Source organism: Siniperca chuatsi, linkage group LG18 (assembly GCF_020085105.1).
Source record: "Siniperca chuatsi isolate FFG_IHB_CAS linkage group LG18, ASM2008510v1, whole genome shotgun sequence".
NCBI lineage: Eukaryota > Metazoa > Chordata > Actinopteri > Centrarchiformes > Sinipercidae > Siniperca > Siniperca chuatsi.
Window position 1 is genome coordinate 14,643,873 of NC_058059.1, and position 18,980 is coordinate 14,662,852.

The following is an 18,980-nucleotide window of genomic DNA, read 5'->3' on the forward strand; positions in this document are numbered from 1 at the left end:
TGACCTTCCTCTACTGAAGGGGGAGATGTCTGTATACTTCCCTAAAATCTGAGATTCAAACGTACTCCAGGAAAGTTAGATTTGGGACGTCAGATTTGAAAGCCAATCGCAATGTCACCGGCAAAGAAACCTTAAAACCGTCAGCTTGTCAACTTGTCAGTTCAGAGAGCGAGTTTGCACTAGTTAGTTCTACTAACATAACTTAATAACTATGTGAACACACTAACATCGTAGCAGATATTATTGTATGTTTCACAACCACTAACGCTGTGTCAGCCACTGCCAGTTACAAGCTAACAAACAACAAACAAATAAAAGATGCTAACTACACTTACCATTATGATACGTCTGCTAGTCGCCAATTTTGGTGCACAGTGGACTCCTCATCTGGGTCTGACTGAGGCTTGAACATGTATGGCTGAATTTGTGTTAAACAAAATATTAATAACAGCAAAGTATTTTTCCATACTTTTAAAATGTGTCTGGAGGGAAACTTTAAATAAAGACATTAAAATCTGGAATTATAATTTATCTCTTTATTATTTGACAACAACAATAACAGCATGTTGCATTTGTTCACTCATTAAATTTACAGAGGGGGTCAGGAAAGCTGTATGGGTTAATGTTCACACAACCATTCATCCTTCCTTCCTTCCTTCCTTGAGGAGACATGAGCCATGTCCAAAACCAACCCTCAGACCTTACACAGATAAAGGTGCCAAACCCAGCATCCTTAATGCTCATGTCTGCACCTGCAGAAATTTAAACCTTTTGAAGTATCATTGCTGTATCAATGGCCACAAGTAGCTGTTTTTGGACAAAGCCCATGACTTTGGAAGGTGACTGACTTTCTGGAACTGCCTCACCAGTTCCAGAAGAATAACTTGCTGCCATGTTTGGAAGGCTCCAGTTTACCCTCGATGGCTGGATTGGGCTCAGGACGTGGTCTAGAATGGTAGGGGTTCTCAGGGAGGGGCCGCGAGGTCGACACTTTGGTCACCTACGAAAGAAAAGGAACATGCACGCCATGACTTGTCAGACATACACAGTGAAAATACACTGTGTCCTACAAGGACGTTTTGGTGGACATGGACAATGTTTTAAAAGGGCTTGATTTTTTGTGAAATTGTAATTAATGCAACTGACTTTAAACACAACAAATACCTTATATGTTAGGGAATTGTGCAACATGTATATTGTGCCAATATCTGACTAAAAGCAGACCTTTTCTATTGTAGAGCAGGGCATAAAAACTAATAAATTATCTAATCAAAAACACCTTTCTTGGATGAAACCCTGCATACTCTTTAAACCATGCACCACAGAGGTTTATGCACATGGGTTGACATTCCTCCTATGCCCTGAACTGCTGAAACCTTTTCTATTTCCTCCATTCTCCTCTACCTCTGTCAGCTCTTTCCTTACATCATGATTTACATCCTCTCCCCTGCTTCCTTCTTTTTCTTTGCACTTTCTATATGACTTCTGGGTCAGGTCTGTCTTTCCTTTACTCTTTCCCTCACATGCTCTTGTCTTTCTCCATGACTGGATATCTCCCAGCTTGAATGGTCAACTCTCTTTTCCTTTCAACCTCCTTCCAAATTTAGTTTACTCCCACCATCTCACAGAAGTAAAGCATTTTCGTTTGTTATACAGCTAAGTAAACAGAGAAACTCAGCCAGTGTGTGGACTGTCAACCTGCACATTTTTCATAGTAATCTGAAGTCAGATTTCTGTTCTTTTGTTTCCCTGCTCATCTGATTTGATTCCATGAACAGCAGCTCTGCTGGGGCAAGTGCAAAATGGCGAGAAAGTTGATTACAGACATTCAAAGACTCACAGGTTTGTGCAAGTGTCTTTTCAAAGACTACAGAAATAAATGTCCAAAAAAGCTATTGTGAAAATAAGTTTTTTTGTCTTGTTTTGATTGCTGCTACCTAATTAGTGCTTGCCAGCGAGTTATGCAATCCCCTTAAAAATGGCAATTTTATGAAAAGCATAGCAACATAAAATACATGATTTGCCTGCTCAAAACTGTAACTGAATGAGAGACTACTACACAGATGCAATCAGAGCCTTTTACACAGCCCACAATCCACAAGAATAGAGCCCATCAACCGAGCTGCTCACACTGTGAATGCACATTCAATCCCTCACAAGTCTCACCTTAGACAGGTCTCCCAGCTCAGGTCTCTCCCACCCCAGCTTATCAAGGACGCAGTTGTCGAAGGTTTGCTGCTGCTTACGGCAATGGCGCAGTTCCCCCAAGTTCGAATAATCCAGACAGGTCCAGTACTCTGTGAAGGACTCGGCACAGTTTCCCTTGATTTGCCTACAAGGAACAGTACAAACAGAGATTTGAATCAGAATCAAATATGCAAGAGTAATATTAAAATAGTCCAGAAAACTGTTGCCATGCATGAGTTGGAACCCTTTGCCTCAAAAATATGTGTTTATAGAGATATAGTGACTCAGGAACAAAACTATGGAACAAAACCAATATCTAAAAATTGGGTAAAAAAAAATCTGATCTGCAGTGGAAAAGTTGAAACAGAATAAACTTTTGGAGAAACGCAACCCGGCCAATCTGGCCACCAGTCAAACTTCAGCCTGAAATATCACTGAAACCAGGCGCTATCCAGGCAGAGTTCATGGACCAAACTATGATACTCTCCAAGTTGTGTCCTTGCTTAGTGTATTTCGTGTACTCAGCTTCGATGTCTGGCTTGCAGTCTATGCTGAAAAAATAGCGATACCAAGAAGCTTCCTTTGGTTTGTGTTCATTTGTGTTCAGCGGTGGTCAAGCGACCTGGAGAATGAACAAGGAGAGGGAGCGCCGGTAGCGAGAAAGCCATTGAGAAATAAAAAGTTATTTTCTGACTGTTTCACAGCTGTTACGTTCTAAAGGACAAAACACGCCCAGACCCCCACCAGAAACAGTAGGATGCAGATTCTAGAGATGATTTTTTTTTATAACATCTTAGTTCTGATAGCAGCCTAAGTTAGTTCAAATCAATTTAATATCGGTGTAGGAAAATCGTCAACTGTCGATATAGGATCCGATTGCCAGTCAGCACAAGCTTATTCTGAGTAGGCCTGCACGATATGAGGAAAATCTGCGTTGTGCTATAATTTAGTTCAATATTGCGATGACAATATGACTTGCAATAAATAAACAAATATTGAAGCGTGCATATTAGCTATACAGTTACTATGTCAACCTGGTTGTCTTTAAATTCAGAACAGGATTAGAACTGAACATTTTAAATATAACTAAATGTTGTTTCTAGAGCAGCAACTGTAAAGTTTACTACAGAAAAGTCACTATATAAATTCAATAATATCTCACTGGAAACAAATCTAAAATGTCAATAAAATAAATCATATAATATAATAATCATATAACATAAAATACAGAGTGAAGAAAGAATGAAGAACACAGACATCAGTCAGTATGAGTCCTTCCTCCTGTCATCTGTGCTCCTCCCTCTGCTGCTGCTGTGATTCACCTACCGCTGGTAGAAGGAGGAGGGGCTGGTTTGTCTCAGCCAGCAGGAAGTTTACAAGAATTTGCCGATTTTAAAAGGTACATGGCAAACTAAGATTAACAGTTAGACTACATACAGAGGACTTTGTTTTAGCTTGTTTGTAACAATTTGCTATTAGCCAAGCTAGCGCGCTGTGCTTGTGTAAAACATGAGAGATGGCAGACAGAGCAGATTAAAATATCGCTTTCTACATGTTTACGCTTGTTGAACAGGTGTATTGGCTTTTTACTCACGATGGTTTTATTGCGCTTACAGTAATGAGTGTAGTTGTCCTCAACTTGAATAATCTTTGAGTTATCTTCACTTCACTGTCTCCACCGTGGCTGTGCCGACAGAGAGAGCAGGGCAGAGGCTGCAGCATATGGTCTTTAGCCTGGGGGCCCGTTTAATACCGGGTTTCCGTACCCATCCCTAAATGAAATGATTTTTCTTATTCATCGCGTTTCAGGCAGTCTTTTGCAATGTGTTTATCGTGCATGGTCGTATCACGATGAAAATAGGATTTATCAGCACTAATTCGGAGGTTTGCATAATATAAACTATCTGAACTGATCATGTGAATGAAGTGCTCCTGAAGGTGTCTGGCAGTTGCCAGAAGCACCTAAGAATCAAACCAGATCCAGGGTGCAATTACAGCTTTTTTCAAATCTTTCCTCATTAAAATAATTACAGGCATTGCTCTTTCACAGTAACTCTCAGTTTATCTTTGGGGTCAGAGTGTCGGTTGTTTGTTTCGACTTTAGAATTAGAGGTCATATGTTTATCTGAGAACCAGAAACACAATCTGTTTGAGACACACACAAAAGCACTTTAGTTACTGCATGGGCATCAGGGCATAACCAAAGCTCAGTCTAAAACTTTCAGTAAACACAGACACAGCAGTTTAGAGTGAAAAACCCCAGACCACTTCCTCAAATAGCCCCCAAGGGCAGTTTTATAGACACAATAAACTCTGTTCTTATTCATGTTTTAAAATGAATAACCCTTTTTCTACTGGTCATTGTTTTTTTTTTAAGTAGCACAGAAAATGACATAAAAGGTGTTCTCTACATCATACTTTAGTCACCACTAGTTGATGATTTATTTTTATTTATTTCAAGATAACAAGCATTTATAGAGAATTTGGAGAAGACACTGACTCTTATTCAATAGCCAACAAATTACAGAAAATATGAATATGAAATGAAAAGGAATATAAAGTTAAGTGAAGATAATAAAATAAAAAGCTTTGTGGGAATAAATACTGACTCGAAATACAGACAGCTGTAAGATTTGTACTCTGATAAAGTACACTTACACAATGGAAAATAACTTTTGAGACATTTGGCAACATCCCAGGAAAGTTAAAGTCATTGTAAGTTTGACCAAATATCTGCTGTGGGTATTTTTGCTTTCTAAAAATTCCAGTTTTGTCATCGCATGATTATGCTTCATTTTACTTACCATAGTAAGTGCAAAGAGATGTCCTTTACCTACATACCCTCACACTTCTATACACTTTCCTGACCCCCTCTGTAAATGTAATGAATTTCGTTCTATAGCATATCCCACTGTCCAGGATTTTATTGTTGTGTTATTGTGTGAAAAATGCCATTACCTTAATTTTATTTGTCTTTTTTTCTATGTATTTTGGAGCTTTCTTCTTGTGTTGACATTCACAAAAAGTTGTCTGCAAATTAATCACTCATCTTTCCCTCCATTAACATACACTTTGGAATATTAAGGACACCATATACACAATTTTCACCCAGAATTTCTTAAATATCTTGTAGACAATAAGAAAATCAGAAGACATCAAATTTTGCAGCAAATTCTCACCACATAAGGTTCAGTGCACTCAGTAGAAACAGTGCATGGAAATTCATGGAGGACTAATGTGTTATAAACATCTGTCCTTGGTTTGGACCAGAATTAAATAAGTTATCTAAAACCTCACTCTTCTTTTTGTGTAAAATCTCGTCGCTCACCTCCATCCCAGGTGGTGTAATTATCGCCACCTTTTTCTCTCCTACCCTTGCATCACCAGTGGTAAATTGCAAATCATTCTACTTGGCCAGGAAAGACTGGCATCAACATCCCACTTCCGCAGAAAGCCAATGGAATGGAAAGCTTATTAACAAGTATTATCAAGTTACAGAATAGGAAACCAGACATCCCAACTCTGAAATCGTCTTTCTGTGTAAACTTAACAAATGTAACCCCTGGAAAGAACAACTGTCCAACAGCAGTATGTGTGACCTTAGAACATTTTCTACCCACACGTCCATCACAGAAGAAAAGATGCAAAAACTCTTGACCGCAAACCTCTTTTGACCAGGGTTTCATATGGACTCTCAAACTCTGCACACTCCAGCTGGCTCCAAAATTCAGCCACATCTTCAATCACTCGCTGACCACAAGCACCCTGTTCAGTTTTGCAGATGACACCACTGTGGCAGCCTTCATCTCCAAAAGTTTATATGTTCTGGCTAATCACTAGGTTTCTAATCTATTCACTGTTACTTACATGTCTGATGAATTAATTCATTTTTGTACTGAAACCTTCTTAGATGACATTGTGTCTATGTATACCAGCAGTATTTGGCACTGAAAAGGTTGAAAACCCTGGGTGTGAGTTACCTGAAAAAGTTGAGTGCACACTCGTTGACTTTCCTCCCTTCTTCTAGACACTTTCTGGGGTCCTTCTCCTCCCAGCGGCAGAGCATGAACTCCTTGTTGGGTTTGTCACACTGGGAGCCATAATGGTGGGCAGCAGCTTTCAGCACTGCAGATGATACATTGATCTGGACAGTAACAGGGACAGACAATGGAAAACAATGAGACTAAGTAAAAATTATTATTAATTTGCCAAATAATAGATACACTAAGACATAATTTAACTTTTTGAGGTACAGGATTATTTTTGTGTAACCTAACACTAGTTAATATTTGTGACCCCATTAAAAGGACCGAAAGAATGCGTTTGATCGAAGATTGTGGATCAATTTAATATTCATCCAGTGCAGAAACAGAATGGGAGTGGCTAAAACTGCTAGGCTGGCTCCAGTAGTGAAAAGTACACCTTCAAATGCTCCCAAATTGTTGTATTTAGCCTACGTGTTTATAGTATACATATTGTTTACTAAACTTGTATATAAAAATAAAAAACAACAATGAAAAATGGACTTTGTGATTTAAGAGGCAGTTATGAGCTCTGAGCTATTTCTTGAAGGGCAAACATTTATTTTTCTGTCCAGCATCTCTTTAAACAACAGGGGTGTTGCCAGGTGCATGGACTGCGTTGCTCTCTAATGGTCCTTTCACCACCGAATTGATGGAAATGTTTTACAAAATTCATACTGTAAAGCAAATAGTCAATTCTCACACACAATAATCAATATTGTATAATATGTGTGAATGTGTGAATACTTAAAAGTTTATTTCATAAAACTTAACTATCTATAATTCTTAGTAAAGTAAAAACTATTTGTGAGGTATTTGGCAATACAACAACCAGTTCTACATTAAATACAAAATAGCACAACAGTATGAGGTTTGTAGTGGGGAGGTAAAGGCATTTGCATTACATTGTAATTCTAAAAAATATATTATAATACATTTATTAGATCCTTGATTCTCCCATATTTGTGTTTGAAAGACACAAGCTGCTGCCAGCTAACACCTGACTTCCAAGGACAAGTTCAATGTGCCAAATATGACTGCTGCTGACATAAACCGGCCAGATATCTGTTTGGGCAGTCATTGTTAAGTTACTGACACAACAGGGGTAAATTGAAGAGGTAATGCGGAATATGAAGAGTGCGAAACAACGTTAACGATGGTTAACAGCCAAAGAGTTCCTGCATATTGTGATTCTCTAACGCTATATAAGTTATGGTTGCCACGGTGGATATCATAAAGATGCCAGTATATTCACCAGCTTCAATTGCATTCAGAAATATTCGCTAACTGACTTTCACCACTGTGACGGCAGGTAACGCCAGTGGTAAAAGTTATAAGCTACTGAGCATAACTTGAACCATACAGCAGCTAGCGTTAGCTAGCTAGCTAGCTAGCATGTTCTGTCTTACTATGATTTTCATTCAAGCTAAACAATAACCGCTGCTCACCTCTTCCACTTTAAGCTCCTGCAGTGAGGGAACCTCCAGCGTTGTGGGCATGGCTTTGTCTCTGTACAATAAAACAAACGCAGAAAATCAAATACCGCTGCTGAAAAACATTCAAGGTCCTCGTCTGGCTCCAGGACGAGCGACGAGGCCGCGAAGAAGGTCAGTTTGGTTTACTGCTGCTGCTGTCAGCTGAGAGGCGCGTTCTGATGACGCATTCGAGAGCGAGACCAGCGGAGCGGCTGCCGCATGCGCACTTAGGGAGCTGTAAAAGAGAAGTTTGATGAACTTATTTGTTTTCGTTAAGTTTCATTTCGAAATTGTTAAAATGACAAAACTGTGACAGACGACCCATCGTTCTTCATGCTAAACAGTTTAAGCTGTAGCCTCTCGCTTTGGTTTTCTGTTGATGCGTTGCCATGGTAACGGTAGTTGTGCCCAGTCGATGCCATGGTTTGTAAGCTTGTTTGTTTATCTTGAGAAAAAACTGCGTTAGCTAGTCAATGTATTAATGGAGCTCATCGGAAACAGTTACAAAGGACATACAAAAAATGGCAGGTAAATGAATATGTCTGTTTCATAACCCTGAAGACCACAGGACATACACAACCAAATTAATCAAATCACACTGTTGATTCAAGTTCGCTACTCTATGAAGAGAAAAAGTTGACAAAGCACTGTGTGACCATTTCTTCTCTCCCTCAGGATGGATGGAAAAGGAGAGTACACCTTTCCCACAGAGACCAAGTATCTGGGAGAGATGAAAGATGGGATGTTCCAGGGCAAAGGAGTGCTACACTTTCCGAATGGAAGTAAATATGAGGCCACCTGGGAAAACGGCATAGCTAAACAGGTGAGGAGTTGTGTGTGTCCCTGCATGCATGTCAGAATATATGCATCCACATGCATGATTCTGTGTTTCACATTGGTTATAGCTGATGTTACATCTGGTCCCTTTTAGCAATCACTCACCATTATTGTTGTAGTTATTAGGTTTCTCTCCTTTTACCCTGCATGAAGCAACAGTCTCTCCTGCTCTGATGCAATCTTTCATGGGCTTTTACCACATCAGCAATCACTCCAATTATTATCATCATTTCAGTTGCGGTTCATTTGAAATGATAGAAGCTCTAAACCGTGACTAGACCTTGGCCCAGTCTACCCTGCACCTGCATCCATGCCAGCCCAAGAAAACCTACTTCCATTCAAAGCAGACCTAAACCATCCAATAAACTCAGAAATTCAAACTCTGGAAATAATATCTGGTAGCTTATAGTTCATTCTGGAACTTGCACCTCTTCCTTCAAACAATACTTCTCAGCCTAGGGGTTAAGGATCTTGGACCCATTTTTCTATGGATAAGCATTTTAAAGGGTCATGATCTGAAAAGGTTGAGATCTACTGTGTATGTTAATGTGTAAGAAACTCTAAAATTCTAGTATGTTTTACTAGAAATCTTGTGGTTGAAGTGTAAATGTCACTGCAACTATATTTACTTTATCAAAAAGTGGTATGAAATTAAAGGGACAACAACAACAAACATGAAATTAACAGTAACCTCTAATTATGTCTGGTGCAGGTTAACAGAACATTTTTACTGCAGAGATTTATATTTTGACATGTTATGGCAGGAAAAGCACAGGTGTAATTAATAACATTAATCAAGGCTGCATTCCATCGGTGTTACAGGACCCCTGTACTGCACATGCTGGCTCACTGATGTGGGTTTATGGGACACTTTAGTGGAGCTGAAGCATCGTTAATGTTATTAGTTAAATCTGTAATGACCAGTCTTTATCTGCTGTGAAAAAAGGTCTATAGATAAGACAAGGCTAAATCTAGCATATGTTATCACACCAGTTGTAACCAGTCAAAATTACAAATCCACCCCTTTATCATGGGTTGGATTTGTATTTGATCTCCCACCAAATATGCACTCCTCAAAAATCAACATGTCATTAAATCTGAATTAATGCCACTTTCGTGATTGCAAATTATATTGTTGACATTGAAGTGAAAATGTTATGCGTCCAAATTTAGCAAAATTACTGAACAATGTATGTTTATTTTTCATTCCCAGTAACAGTTGTATCATTCCTCAGAAAAACATGCACACACACACACATTGTGTCAGTTCACCCAAAATAACAAAAGACATATTTTTCCACTTTCCCCTAGTGGTATATATCTATGCAAAAGAAATGGAAGAAATTTTAAATTCTTTCATGGTTAAAGCACTGAAAAGTGACATTTGAAAACCTCAACAGCAACTTATCTTTCCAGAAACCATGTCTGGGGAACATAGGATAACCCCCAGACCTTGCTTTCACCAGAACTACTTTCTTCCTAAGAAATAGCCCCAAAGAAAACTGTCAACAGAGAGGTCTGTGGATCATCTTCAGAAACATTGTTCCCGATGTTCAGTTTTTCAAATTCAATTAAAGTTTAAAATGGAAACTATCTGCATGGCCAGACACCACTAGAGGTAAGTGGAAAACTGTGTTTTCTTTTAAATTTTTGGTAATTGACCAATTAAATTTTTGACTGAAGAATGAGGATAATTTCATCATTGTGCTTCCTCACAAGGGGTCATTCACCTTTGCTGATGGTCTGCAGTACCAGGAGAAGGACTGGGACTACTGTGATGGTTACGACAGGCGCTTCTACAGTGAGAGGTGCAATGGACTCAGACCTGCAGGTTGGAATTCATTTATTTGCTCATGTATTCCCTCATTCCATCAGATGACAATGGTTTCTTCTCTATCCCACTCCCAAACAAACGCACTCACATAATTTAGCTTGAAAACATAATGAACTTTGGCTAGAATGAAAATACTGTTAATAAATTCAGATTGGGAACAAATGTGAGTTAGAGAATAACACCCGAAGCTTGACAAGCATACGTTCTACAGACCAAATAAACAAAAAATAAAAAAACCTGCTTAGTGTGGTCATAAATTCACTTCTCTGTATTGTTGTACTGAATGCTGAATGTCTCAGAAAGCAGGATAACTAAGTTGGCTTGATATTTGTTTTAGTTAAGCTTGGACAGCTCCTTTTATTTCAGTCCATGTTCCAGATTTTAGAGGCTAATGAGATCATTCAGTATTACTGAATTATTACTTAATGAGTCAAGGTCTATGTCCATCACTGGCCTGACAAATAATTAAAATACACACCACTTTACATATATGAGCAACATAAGGTGAAAGCCATTAGAAAAGGGCTGAGATTTGAACACAAAATATTCTTCACTGAGGCACTCCTCCAGCTGATAATAATGACTTGTGTTAGTATTTATAAACCACATGAAGATTGCCGTTCAATACAAAACAACTGTTTTGTTCAAACAGGAGAATCTCAGCTAACTGATCTGCATCCGCCACGCATCATTCCTGATGGATGTTACGATTGTGGAGATGGTTTCTATGACCCCAATGCCAGAGTTGTCACTTCCTACACTGGCAGATTCCTCAGGAATGCAGGTGAGACAGAAAATATCCTGTTATTTTCACTGTTGAAGCCCTGTGACACCAAAGATGACTGGCCCATAGACTATGTGTACCTGTAACCCCGTTCTTTGATTCATAATAATAATCCTTTGCTACTAAATAATGGATACCTTCCAACCTGGACATATTTTGCAAACTATGTACTTATTGTGAGGTGAACAAAAGTAGGTATTATTTGCTGCAGTCCGCAATCCAGATATGAAGCAGGATAACTGACATTTTCACAGCATCTCTATCATAATCAAAATCTTACCTCCTTTTCTCGCTGCTCTAGTTCATGCACATATTTTTCCACTAATTTGACTGTAAATTGGCTCCAACTGAGAGTTGGGTAATATCCAGGAATCTGTTGTGCCAAGGAAAATTTGAAAGATGAAAGTCAAGAGCTAACACAAATTTCCATTTCAAGTTTTATGTCCAATGAAGCACCTTGTCAGTGATGTATTTATATAGTAACTTAATAAAGCAGCGCTGCTTGTTTGCATAATTGATCAAAATTCCAGTAATCATGTTGCTATTGTATTGATTTAACCTATGTTTCCAGAGCCTGCTTTAGTTAGTGTGCACCTATGGTCAAGCTAATGGTTTGGTTGGGTGATCTCTTAAAGTGGCAAATATATAGAGATGAACAGGCACACAGTTCTATGATAAAGCGGAAGATGTAGTGTTTTGTTTGTTTGTTTGGACATTCATCATCAGAAGTACTTATGTACAGAAGTACTGTTGTTTGAAATAGCTGAATTATCCCTGGAAAGAAATGCTCACTACATCAATAAGATTCAACAGTTTAAAGCCATACAATCAGCCAAATTAGTACTGAGGGAGTCATTGTTGTTGTCTAGTCATACAAGATAGTAGCTCCATGTAAAAGTATGTCTACATTTCAACAACTTGACTTTTCTGAGAACAGACCATAGAAAAAGCCTTACTGAAAATACTTTGAAACATACTAAAGCTCTTGTATTGAATTTGCTTCAGGCAGGACCCTTTGTCTTCACCCATTTTCATAATAACTGAATCTCTGAAAGCATACAGTGTGGCCATATGGGAAGGATTTGATAAGAATGAACCTATGGAGTGATGTTAAATGGATTATCCCTAGATTCTCTGATGGAAGATTATTGCTGCAAGTCATCTGATAAGCATGCTTCTATAGGCTATTGCAGTCATTTTCTTTTATTTGTCAAAAGTGGAAAATTCAAGACACATTTTTCCACTGAACGAGTGCCCGGTTTTGAAACTCCTGATTTGAAGTGAATGCGGTCTGTCAGGTGTCCAGATAGGAATTCCCAAATTCTGACATCCTCTGCTCGTCATGTCTCCCATGATTTTACATCTCTAGACGATGTTGTGAATTAGTTTCAGTTCAGTTTCTGAATACATTGCTTTTGGCTAACTAAGGTTTAGTCCAGCTCTATTGTTGTGCATCAAAGGTGTTTGACATTACCATTTTTCTTGGACACATGCTGCACAGTACCTAAACCCAGCTTTATTCACACGTGCATGCATGGGAATGTTGTAGGACTCTTGTAACTTTGCTGAATCTGTTTTATTTTGAATGTGAATTCGATTGTCTTTCTTTAACCTTACAAATGCATGTGTCAAGATGTGATTCCTGGCAGAAGTTAAGGTATGACTCACAAGCTCCCTAAGGTAGAAATGTATTTTTGGGCAGAATATTTGTATTCAGATGAGCTACTTGCAACATAATACAGATTAGTTCCACAAGCACACAAATCTCATTTACATATGTGTAGAGACAGAAGGAAACAGAGGAGAAGATCCACATCCTCACCAGATGTCATCAGCATGTGTATGAAGACAAAAATATGTTTTGCGATTCTTTCCTTGATGCGGGTTGTTCATCATCATTATAGCTCTGGTATTGATCAGTGGAATGACAGCGAGAGAGAGAGATAGAGAGGAAGAGAACAAGAGAGCATGAGAAGGAAAGATTTTTTTGGAGATAAAAAACAAGAACTGAACACTTTCCAACAATGCTCTGACTCTCTGTTTTGATTTAAGTAAATATGGAGTTTAACAGGAAATATTTAATTGATGTGTGCCTTTTATAGCAGTGTTTATGTGCAAGTGTGTGTAGGGATGTGTTGTGTATAAGTGGCTTGTGCTATATATCACATACACTACTTATGCCTATGTGCGCTCCCCCTCTTGTCTTGGTATACAATTCTTGAGAAGCTCCTGTATCCTGTATGGATTTAGTTTCAACCCTGGGAGGTGAAGGCACATTTGTCAGAGTGTGTGTGAAGACAGAATTTATTGCCTCACGGCTTCCGCCCAGGATGAGGACTGCGAGGATGATGGGACACAGGGAAGACCCACCCTCCCAGAGGGGACGTTTGCTGCAGCAAGGAAAGAGGAAGGAGCTCCCCATGTAGCCGTTACAACTGGTGGATGTAGGACAAGGAAGAACTGAGCCGGTAAAGGCAAAGACTCATCTAGAAAAGTTGCAAAAAAGATGCGTATGGAACTGGTTTAAAGTGCAGATGATTCAAGTTTTACCCCCTTGAAATGAACGTCACTGCTAGGAAATATCAGGCTAAACTTTACTTACTGGCCAAAACTGACCTATTGTAAAATCCTGCCCTCTTTAGTTACTGTTGCTATCTTGGACAAACAGTCCTTCTCGGCATAGTGCCAAGTAGCAAAACAATAGGATCTGTTGCTAATATTCCCCAAGAGGTTAAAGATTATTTTTGGAGTTGAACCGATTTCTTGTCATCAAGAAGCTGCCGTTACGCCTGCATGTATGTCAAGAACATGTCAAGAATACTGGTACACCATGTAGACATGTAGATGATAGTGGAAATGGAGGGTTGTGAGAGTAAGTGTGTCAGTTGGGATTTTTAAGTGGGAACCTCCCATCACAGATGTATCCAGAGGGTTCAAAAGTAACCTGCGACATCCCTGAAACACTAATTCTCAATAGAGATACTATACTGATCCTGTTTTTACACCTTGTACAATTAATTCAACACTGGTTTGTTCTGCATGTCGGAGTATCCTCGAGCAAGACACTGAACCCCAAACTGCTCCCCATATTCAAGTCAGCTTGGATAAATGCGTTTGCCAAATGAATGTAATGCAAACAATGCTAACAATAATGGGATGGCTGACCCTCTTAATGGCCTGCTCAGCACTTTAGAAACGAATGTACATGAATAGACTGAGACTGAGTCCGATTCTAAACGGTCCACTCAGCAAGTCCTGCAAAAACACATCACACATTTCACTCTACTCATTGGTTTAGGGCATGGACCAAGAAGCATTTACATGGATTAGCGGAGTCGTCACTAGGCGTTGACCAAATTTACTCTACAACAAAAAAGGGAGCAGTCTTTTTAACCGGTAGATGATGACAAGCGCCTTCCTTGCTGACATTGGTCGTTGTTTCCTGTCTTCTTGTTTAGGAGAAAATTGTCTGTTAAATTTGTTTTCTGATTCAATTTAAGGAAAGAAATGCCATTCACTTACAGAACCATGCTTTATTTCATAGCTACAATTCCAAGTTTAAGTAGCTGCTCATAGGGTTTACAGCCTTTGAGAGGCAGGGAGTCACATCATCATCCAAACCAATATTTTGGTGAGTGGTTTGGATGATGGACTTAAGTGATTCTTAGCAGATTTTATTAACCATCTACTGGAAAGTAGTCAGGCGAGGAGTCAGACAGGTCATTGGATACAAAGTCACCTCCTGCAATCTGCGATACACAGAAGATGGAAAGAAAGGAATGTCTGAGTATGTGTGGCAGTACAGTGTGTGTGTGTGTGTGAGTGTGTGTGTGTGTGTGTGTGTGTGTGTGTGTCAGTGATGAGTGATTGCAGGTGGTGAAAGATGAACATTCAGGGATCACAGACTTTGGTTCTGGCTGATGTTCTTCCTTCTTCATGAACGTCCAGTCTCTACTTCACTACCACAGCAATTAGTCATTAGGTATTACACTGCAGTTCTTCCTCTTTTCAACTCATCTCTCACTAGGTGGGTAAACCAGGGAATCTAAAAAGAAGAATAAGACAACATGTCAGTGCACTGCACACTGCTTGTAGCATAGTAGCATAGTAAAGGAGCTGGCATTTTAAAGATAACCTGTGCAGCTAGTGGTAACTTGGATGTTGGTTATTTTCATGTGGCGCACTAAACACTTGTGTTGTGTAAACAAGTTATTTATGGCAAATCCTCATCATCAGAAGCCTGTGCCCCCCCCCTCTCCCAAAACCTAACACAGCAGCGGTGGATGGCCGTCCACCATTGAGTCTGGTTCTGTCCAAGGTTTCTGCCTCTTAAAGGACGCTTTTCCTTGCCACTGTCGCCAAATGCTTGCTCATGGTGGGATTTGTTGGGTCTCTGTAAATAATATTATAAAGAGTACGGTCTAGACCTGCTCTATCGGAAAAGTGCAATGAGATACTGTTATGAATTGGGGCTATATAATATATTTTAATTATCTGATATTGTTTTTCAGAATTGTTTTAATTTGCATTTTTATTGTGACATGAGATCATTACAACAAACATGTGCTTCCACTTACTGCCACCTCACTGTGTCATAGTTAACCAGCCCAGCTTAAATAAAGCCAACAGACTACAGACTACATCTGAAACACAAATCACATAAACAAACTCAAAAAGGTTATTTTTATCCGCGTTCCCCCAATCTTCCAGAGACCTATAATTGGACTTAATTTGTCATTGCTGATGAAAATTGTTACTTCAGTTTGAAGGTACAATGTAAAACATTTGCATTACTCTATAAAACTGCAATTAAAAAAAGAACGAGGGGAAAGATACATAGGCCACATCTGCACAATCAAATCTCCACCACTGACTGATTGAGCATGTTCTGTTATTACAAACAAACAAACACACACACACAAACACACAGTCAGTTGTGTATATTCTCTCTTGGCAACAGGCAGCAACACTCTGCAGTGGTGCAGCAGGCGGCAGCAGCTCCAGCAGGGCCCATGTGTTGCCATATTGTTTGTAGCACTTTCCTGTTTCTGGAATAACCACTTCCCTTTGAAAGTCTGCACAGAACGAGTTCCACACTGAAAACATTCCACTGCCAAGGAAAACACCTCGGGTGACCAAACTGCGGCCCCTCCCTTTGTCCCCGTCCAGTCGAGGTGTTTCACAGACAGATAAAATCAGCCGGGGCCCTGGGGAGTGGAACATATCCTCACGCTGCCTTTCCTGAAACTCTCATTTTTCATACATCTTTGAGACAAAAAAAAAATATCATCATATAACAAGATTCACACGTTAATCCTGGGAGCTGTGACAAATGGATTTATAGTTTTAAAGATCAGTATCTTTCTTTCAAAGCTAGAAACCGGAAAACCGCTGCTGTTTTTCTGTGATGTCATCAAGACACAAAACCAAGCACTGCTCTGTTTGCAGTGAATTGGAGACAGACGACATATACATCTGAATGTTTATTTGAGCTTTCACATTTAAGTAAGTAAGTTTGATTTCACTGTGGTGCCTCCACTTGGAAACCACAAAATGTGCTCATATTAGCACACATGACCCTGAATAAGTCCACAGTTGAGCTCCTCGTCACCGTCAGTGGACCAAGTTCAGAGTTATAGCTCTCCTGTTTCTGTGAATGCTGCACTATCTTTCTATTTCAACATCAAATCCAGCAGAATGCAATCATCTCTTATGCAAATCACTATGATACAAGAAAGCTGATTTTTACTTTTGCTAATTAAGCCAGTGTGTGTGTGTGTGTGTGTGTGTGTGTGTGTGTGTGTGTGTGTGTGTGTGTGTGTGTGTGTGTGTGTTGTGTGTGTTAAGTCACAGCCCTTGGAAGTCTGGAAGGAAACACTTTTCCCTCTGAGTGTATTTTAAGGATTAAGATAAACAGACTTTAACAAGGTGCCATTATCACTTCCATACATCTCTCTCTCCTGTGCACATTGTACAAAAGGCCTTCCATGCAGGTTGTTACAGTTGAGATGGATGTCAACCAAAAAACTGTTTAATAAGCAAGTGTGTGTAGTGTGCTGCACTTCACTGAAGATTAAGGTGATGATACAGGTAAAAGTTTTCCTGATTTTATTATTATTTATTTGTTTTTATTAGTCTAACTGCAATATCCCAATCCACAGAAATGATGAAAAGCATCATTAGGTGGATAAGCTAAATGTATTGACTTACAAAAACTGGTAAATCACAAAAATGTCCTGTTGTCCTCAGATTGCAGGAAATTGCCTAAATATACCAGCCACCTGTACCAATTACATATGACTTAAACCCTGAGATAAACGCTGCTATACAATCTCAAGAGGGCAGAATTACAGCAAGTATGAAAATGTCCCAATCTAATTATCATTAAGGCAGGTTGCGGTTTATGGCTAATTGAGGTCAGTCTAAACGACCGCAGCGACGTATAGGCTTCAATAATTACGTTTCTCACTAACAAATGGTGTCACAAAGACTGGAGAAAATGTTTGCGTGGCAGCTGTCCGCGTGTCCGATAGCTATGTTCAATTGACTCCCGATCAGAACAGGTAGAAAGGAGAGAGAAGGAGGGGGGGGTGTTTTATACTTGAAGTGGCTGTTAGTGTTGACGCCCATGGCTGGCAATTACACACAATCAGTCCGAGAGCTGCAGACCTGCTCCTCTGTACAATGGATCCCCGCGTGCAGTGGAACCTGCGGGTGAGGCCCGCGAGCTGCTCAAGTGCATGCAGCTGCGGGCGCTCCAGAGAAAGCTCACTTCCCCTGCAATTAGCTACTCATTTCAGTTTTAACAATGAAAAACTGGTTTATTATCAGCTCCTCTGGCAGTCATTTCGGTTTAAAAAAAATTGGCGTCCATTTTTGGGGGTTATTATTTATTGGTGTCTGAAGTGGCTCTGAGAAGTTATTTTCTCCTAATTGTCAGGCTTATCTTGATTTGACAAATTTACCGAGACTTGAATGGCACTTCACTGTTGCAGCCTCACACACAAAATGACCTGTGGTTTAATTATGCATGCTACTGGTTATTAGAGATTTGATTTGAACGCTTTAAGTGAGTTTAACAAAACGAGTAACCTTCAGCTTCGTGCTGTGCAGCCTTTAATCTGCGGTTTGAATTTTTTCTTATTTAATCATAGGTCAAATGTTTAGAAAAACTATTTACTTTCACTCCAGACTTTGTTTCCAATACTAGGCCTATTTACAAAAAAAATATCAATAATTTCAAATTAAATCTTTCCAACAGATGACTGCGAACATGAGTGGATTGTGCGGACTTGTCGGAAAGCTTGGGAGGAGGTTGCTGATGTTGATCCTGAAAAGTCTGTTGCTACCAGACCTGAAGAGACCAGCAATATCAAGTGATACATTTTTTTAAACTAATCTTTTTAGCATCTTATTCGTATGTATAGCCTATTAAAACTATAGGAAAAATGTTGATTTTTTTGTCTTGTATTTAACTTCTCTGTATAAGACATAATGAATGAAAAGCAAAACCTTAGGTTTATATTTTATCTTTTTATGTTGTGGTGTGTGTGTGTTTTAGAGAGGTTTTAAAAGGTAAAGATTGAGAATTTACAAGCAACACAGTATACATTCAAGTCTTTTATTCAGTTTGATTAAATAAACTGTGATCATTTTAAATGTACTGTGTGTTATTTTGATTATTATTATTTGAGTTATTCTATTTCTGAATATCACTTTCCGCAGGGTCAAAAGTATAATACAGATTGTCCCTTAAAAAAACAACAACTCTGTTTGGTGTCTCACACAGAAGGTTAGTGGGTACTACAACAGTGTTGATGCAGTTTTTATCCCAGATATGA

The 18,980-nt window shown here is 39.2% G+C and overlaps 2 protein-coding genes across 2 annotated transcripts; one reads left to right on the plus strand and one right to left on the minus strand.

Moving 5' to 3' along the window:
• Window positions 1-521: 521 nt before the first annotated feature.
• On the minus strand, window positions 522-7,852 carry ndufa8 (NADH:ubiquinone oxidoreductase subunit A8). The gene is made up of 4 exons (XM_044175248.1): window positions 7,658-7,852; window positions 6,168-6,331; window positions 2,167-2,332; window positions 522-1,000 (listed from the first exon to the last, which is right to left on the minus strand). Exons 1-4 carry the CDS (start codon window positions 7,706-7,708, stop codon window positions 863-865), a joined length of 519 nt encoding a protein of 172 aa, XP_044031183.1. The 5' UTR covers window positions 7,709-7,852; the 3' UTR covers window positions 522-862.
• A 144-nt stretch (window positions 7,853-7,996) lies between these two features.
• Window positions 7,997-18,802, plus strand: morn5 (MORN repeat containing 5). Its single transcript, XM_044175243.1, has 5 exons — window positions 7,997-8,212; window positions 8,360-8,507; window positions 10,241-10,352; window positions 11,008-11,139; window positions 18,401-18,802. Exons 1-5 carry the CDS (start codon window positions 8,166-8,168, stop codon window positions 18,517-18,519), a joined length of 558 nt encoding a protein of 185 aa, XP_044031178.1. The 5' UTR covers window positions 7,997-8,165; the 3' UTR covers window positions 18,520-18,802.
• The last annotated feature ends 178 nt before the right edge of the window (window positions 18,803-18,980 follow it).

Excerpts from the sequence above, each read along its gene's own strand:
- ndufa8 (XM_044175248.1), bottom strand. The coding sequence starts at position 7,708 with ATGCCCACAACGCTGGAGGTTCCCTCACTGCAGGAGCTTAAAGTGGAA. Across the intron at positions 2,333-6,167 it reads TGTGCACTCAACTTTTTCAG|GCAAATCAAGGGAAACTGTG; the intron begins GTAACTCACACC and ends TGTTCCTTGTAG. Across the intron at positions 1,001-2,166 it reads AGCTGGGAGACCTGTCTAAG|GTGACCAAAGTGTCGACCTC; the intron begins GTGAGACTTGTG and ends TTTCTTTCGTAG.
- morn5 (XM_044175243.1), top strand. The coding sequence starts at position 8,166 with ATGGAGCTCATCGGAAACAGTTACAAAGGACATACAAAAAATGGCAG. Across the intron at positions 8,213-8,359 it reads GGACATACAAAAAATGGCAG|GATGGATGGAAAAGGAGAGT; the intron begins GTAAATGAATAT and ends TCTCTCCCTCAG. Across the intron at positions 8,508-10,240 it reads AAAACGGCATAGCTAAACAG|GGGTCATTCACCTTTGCTGA; the intron begins GTGAGGAGTTGT and ends CTTCCTCACAAG.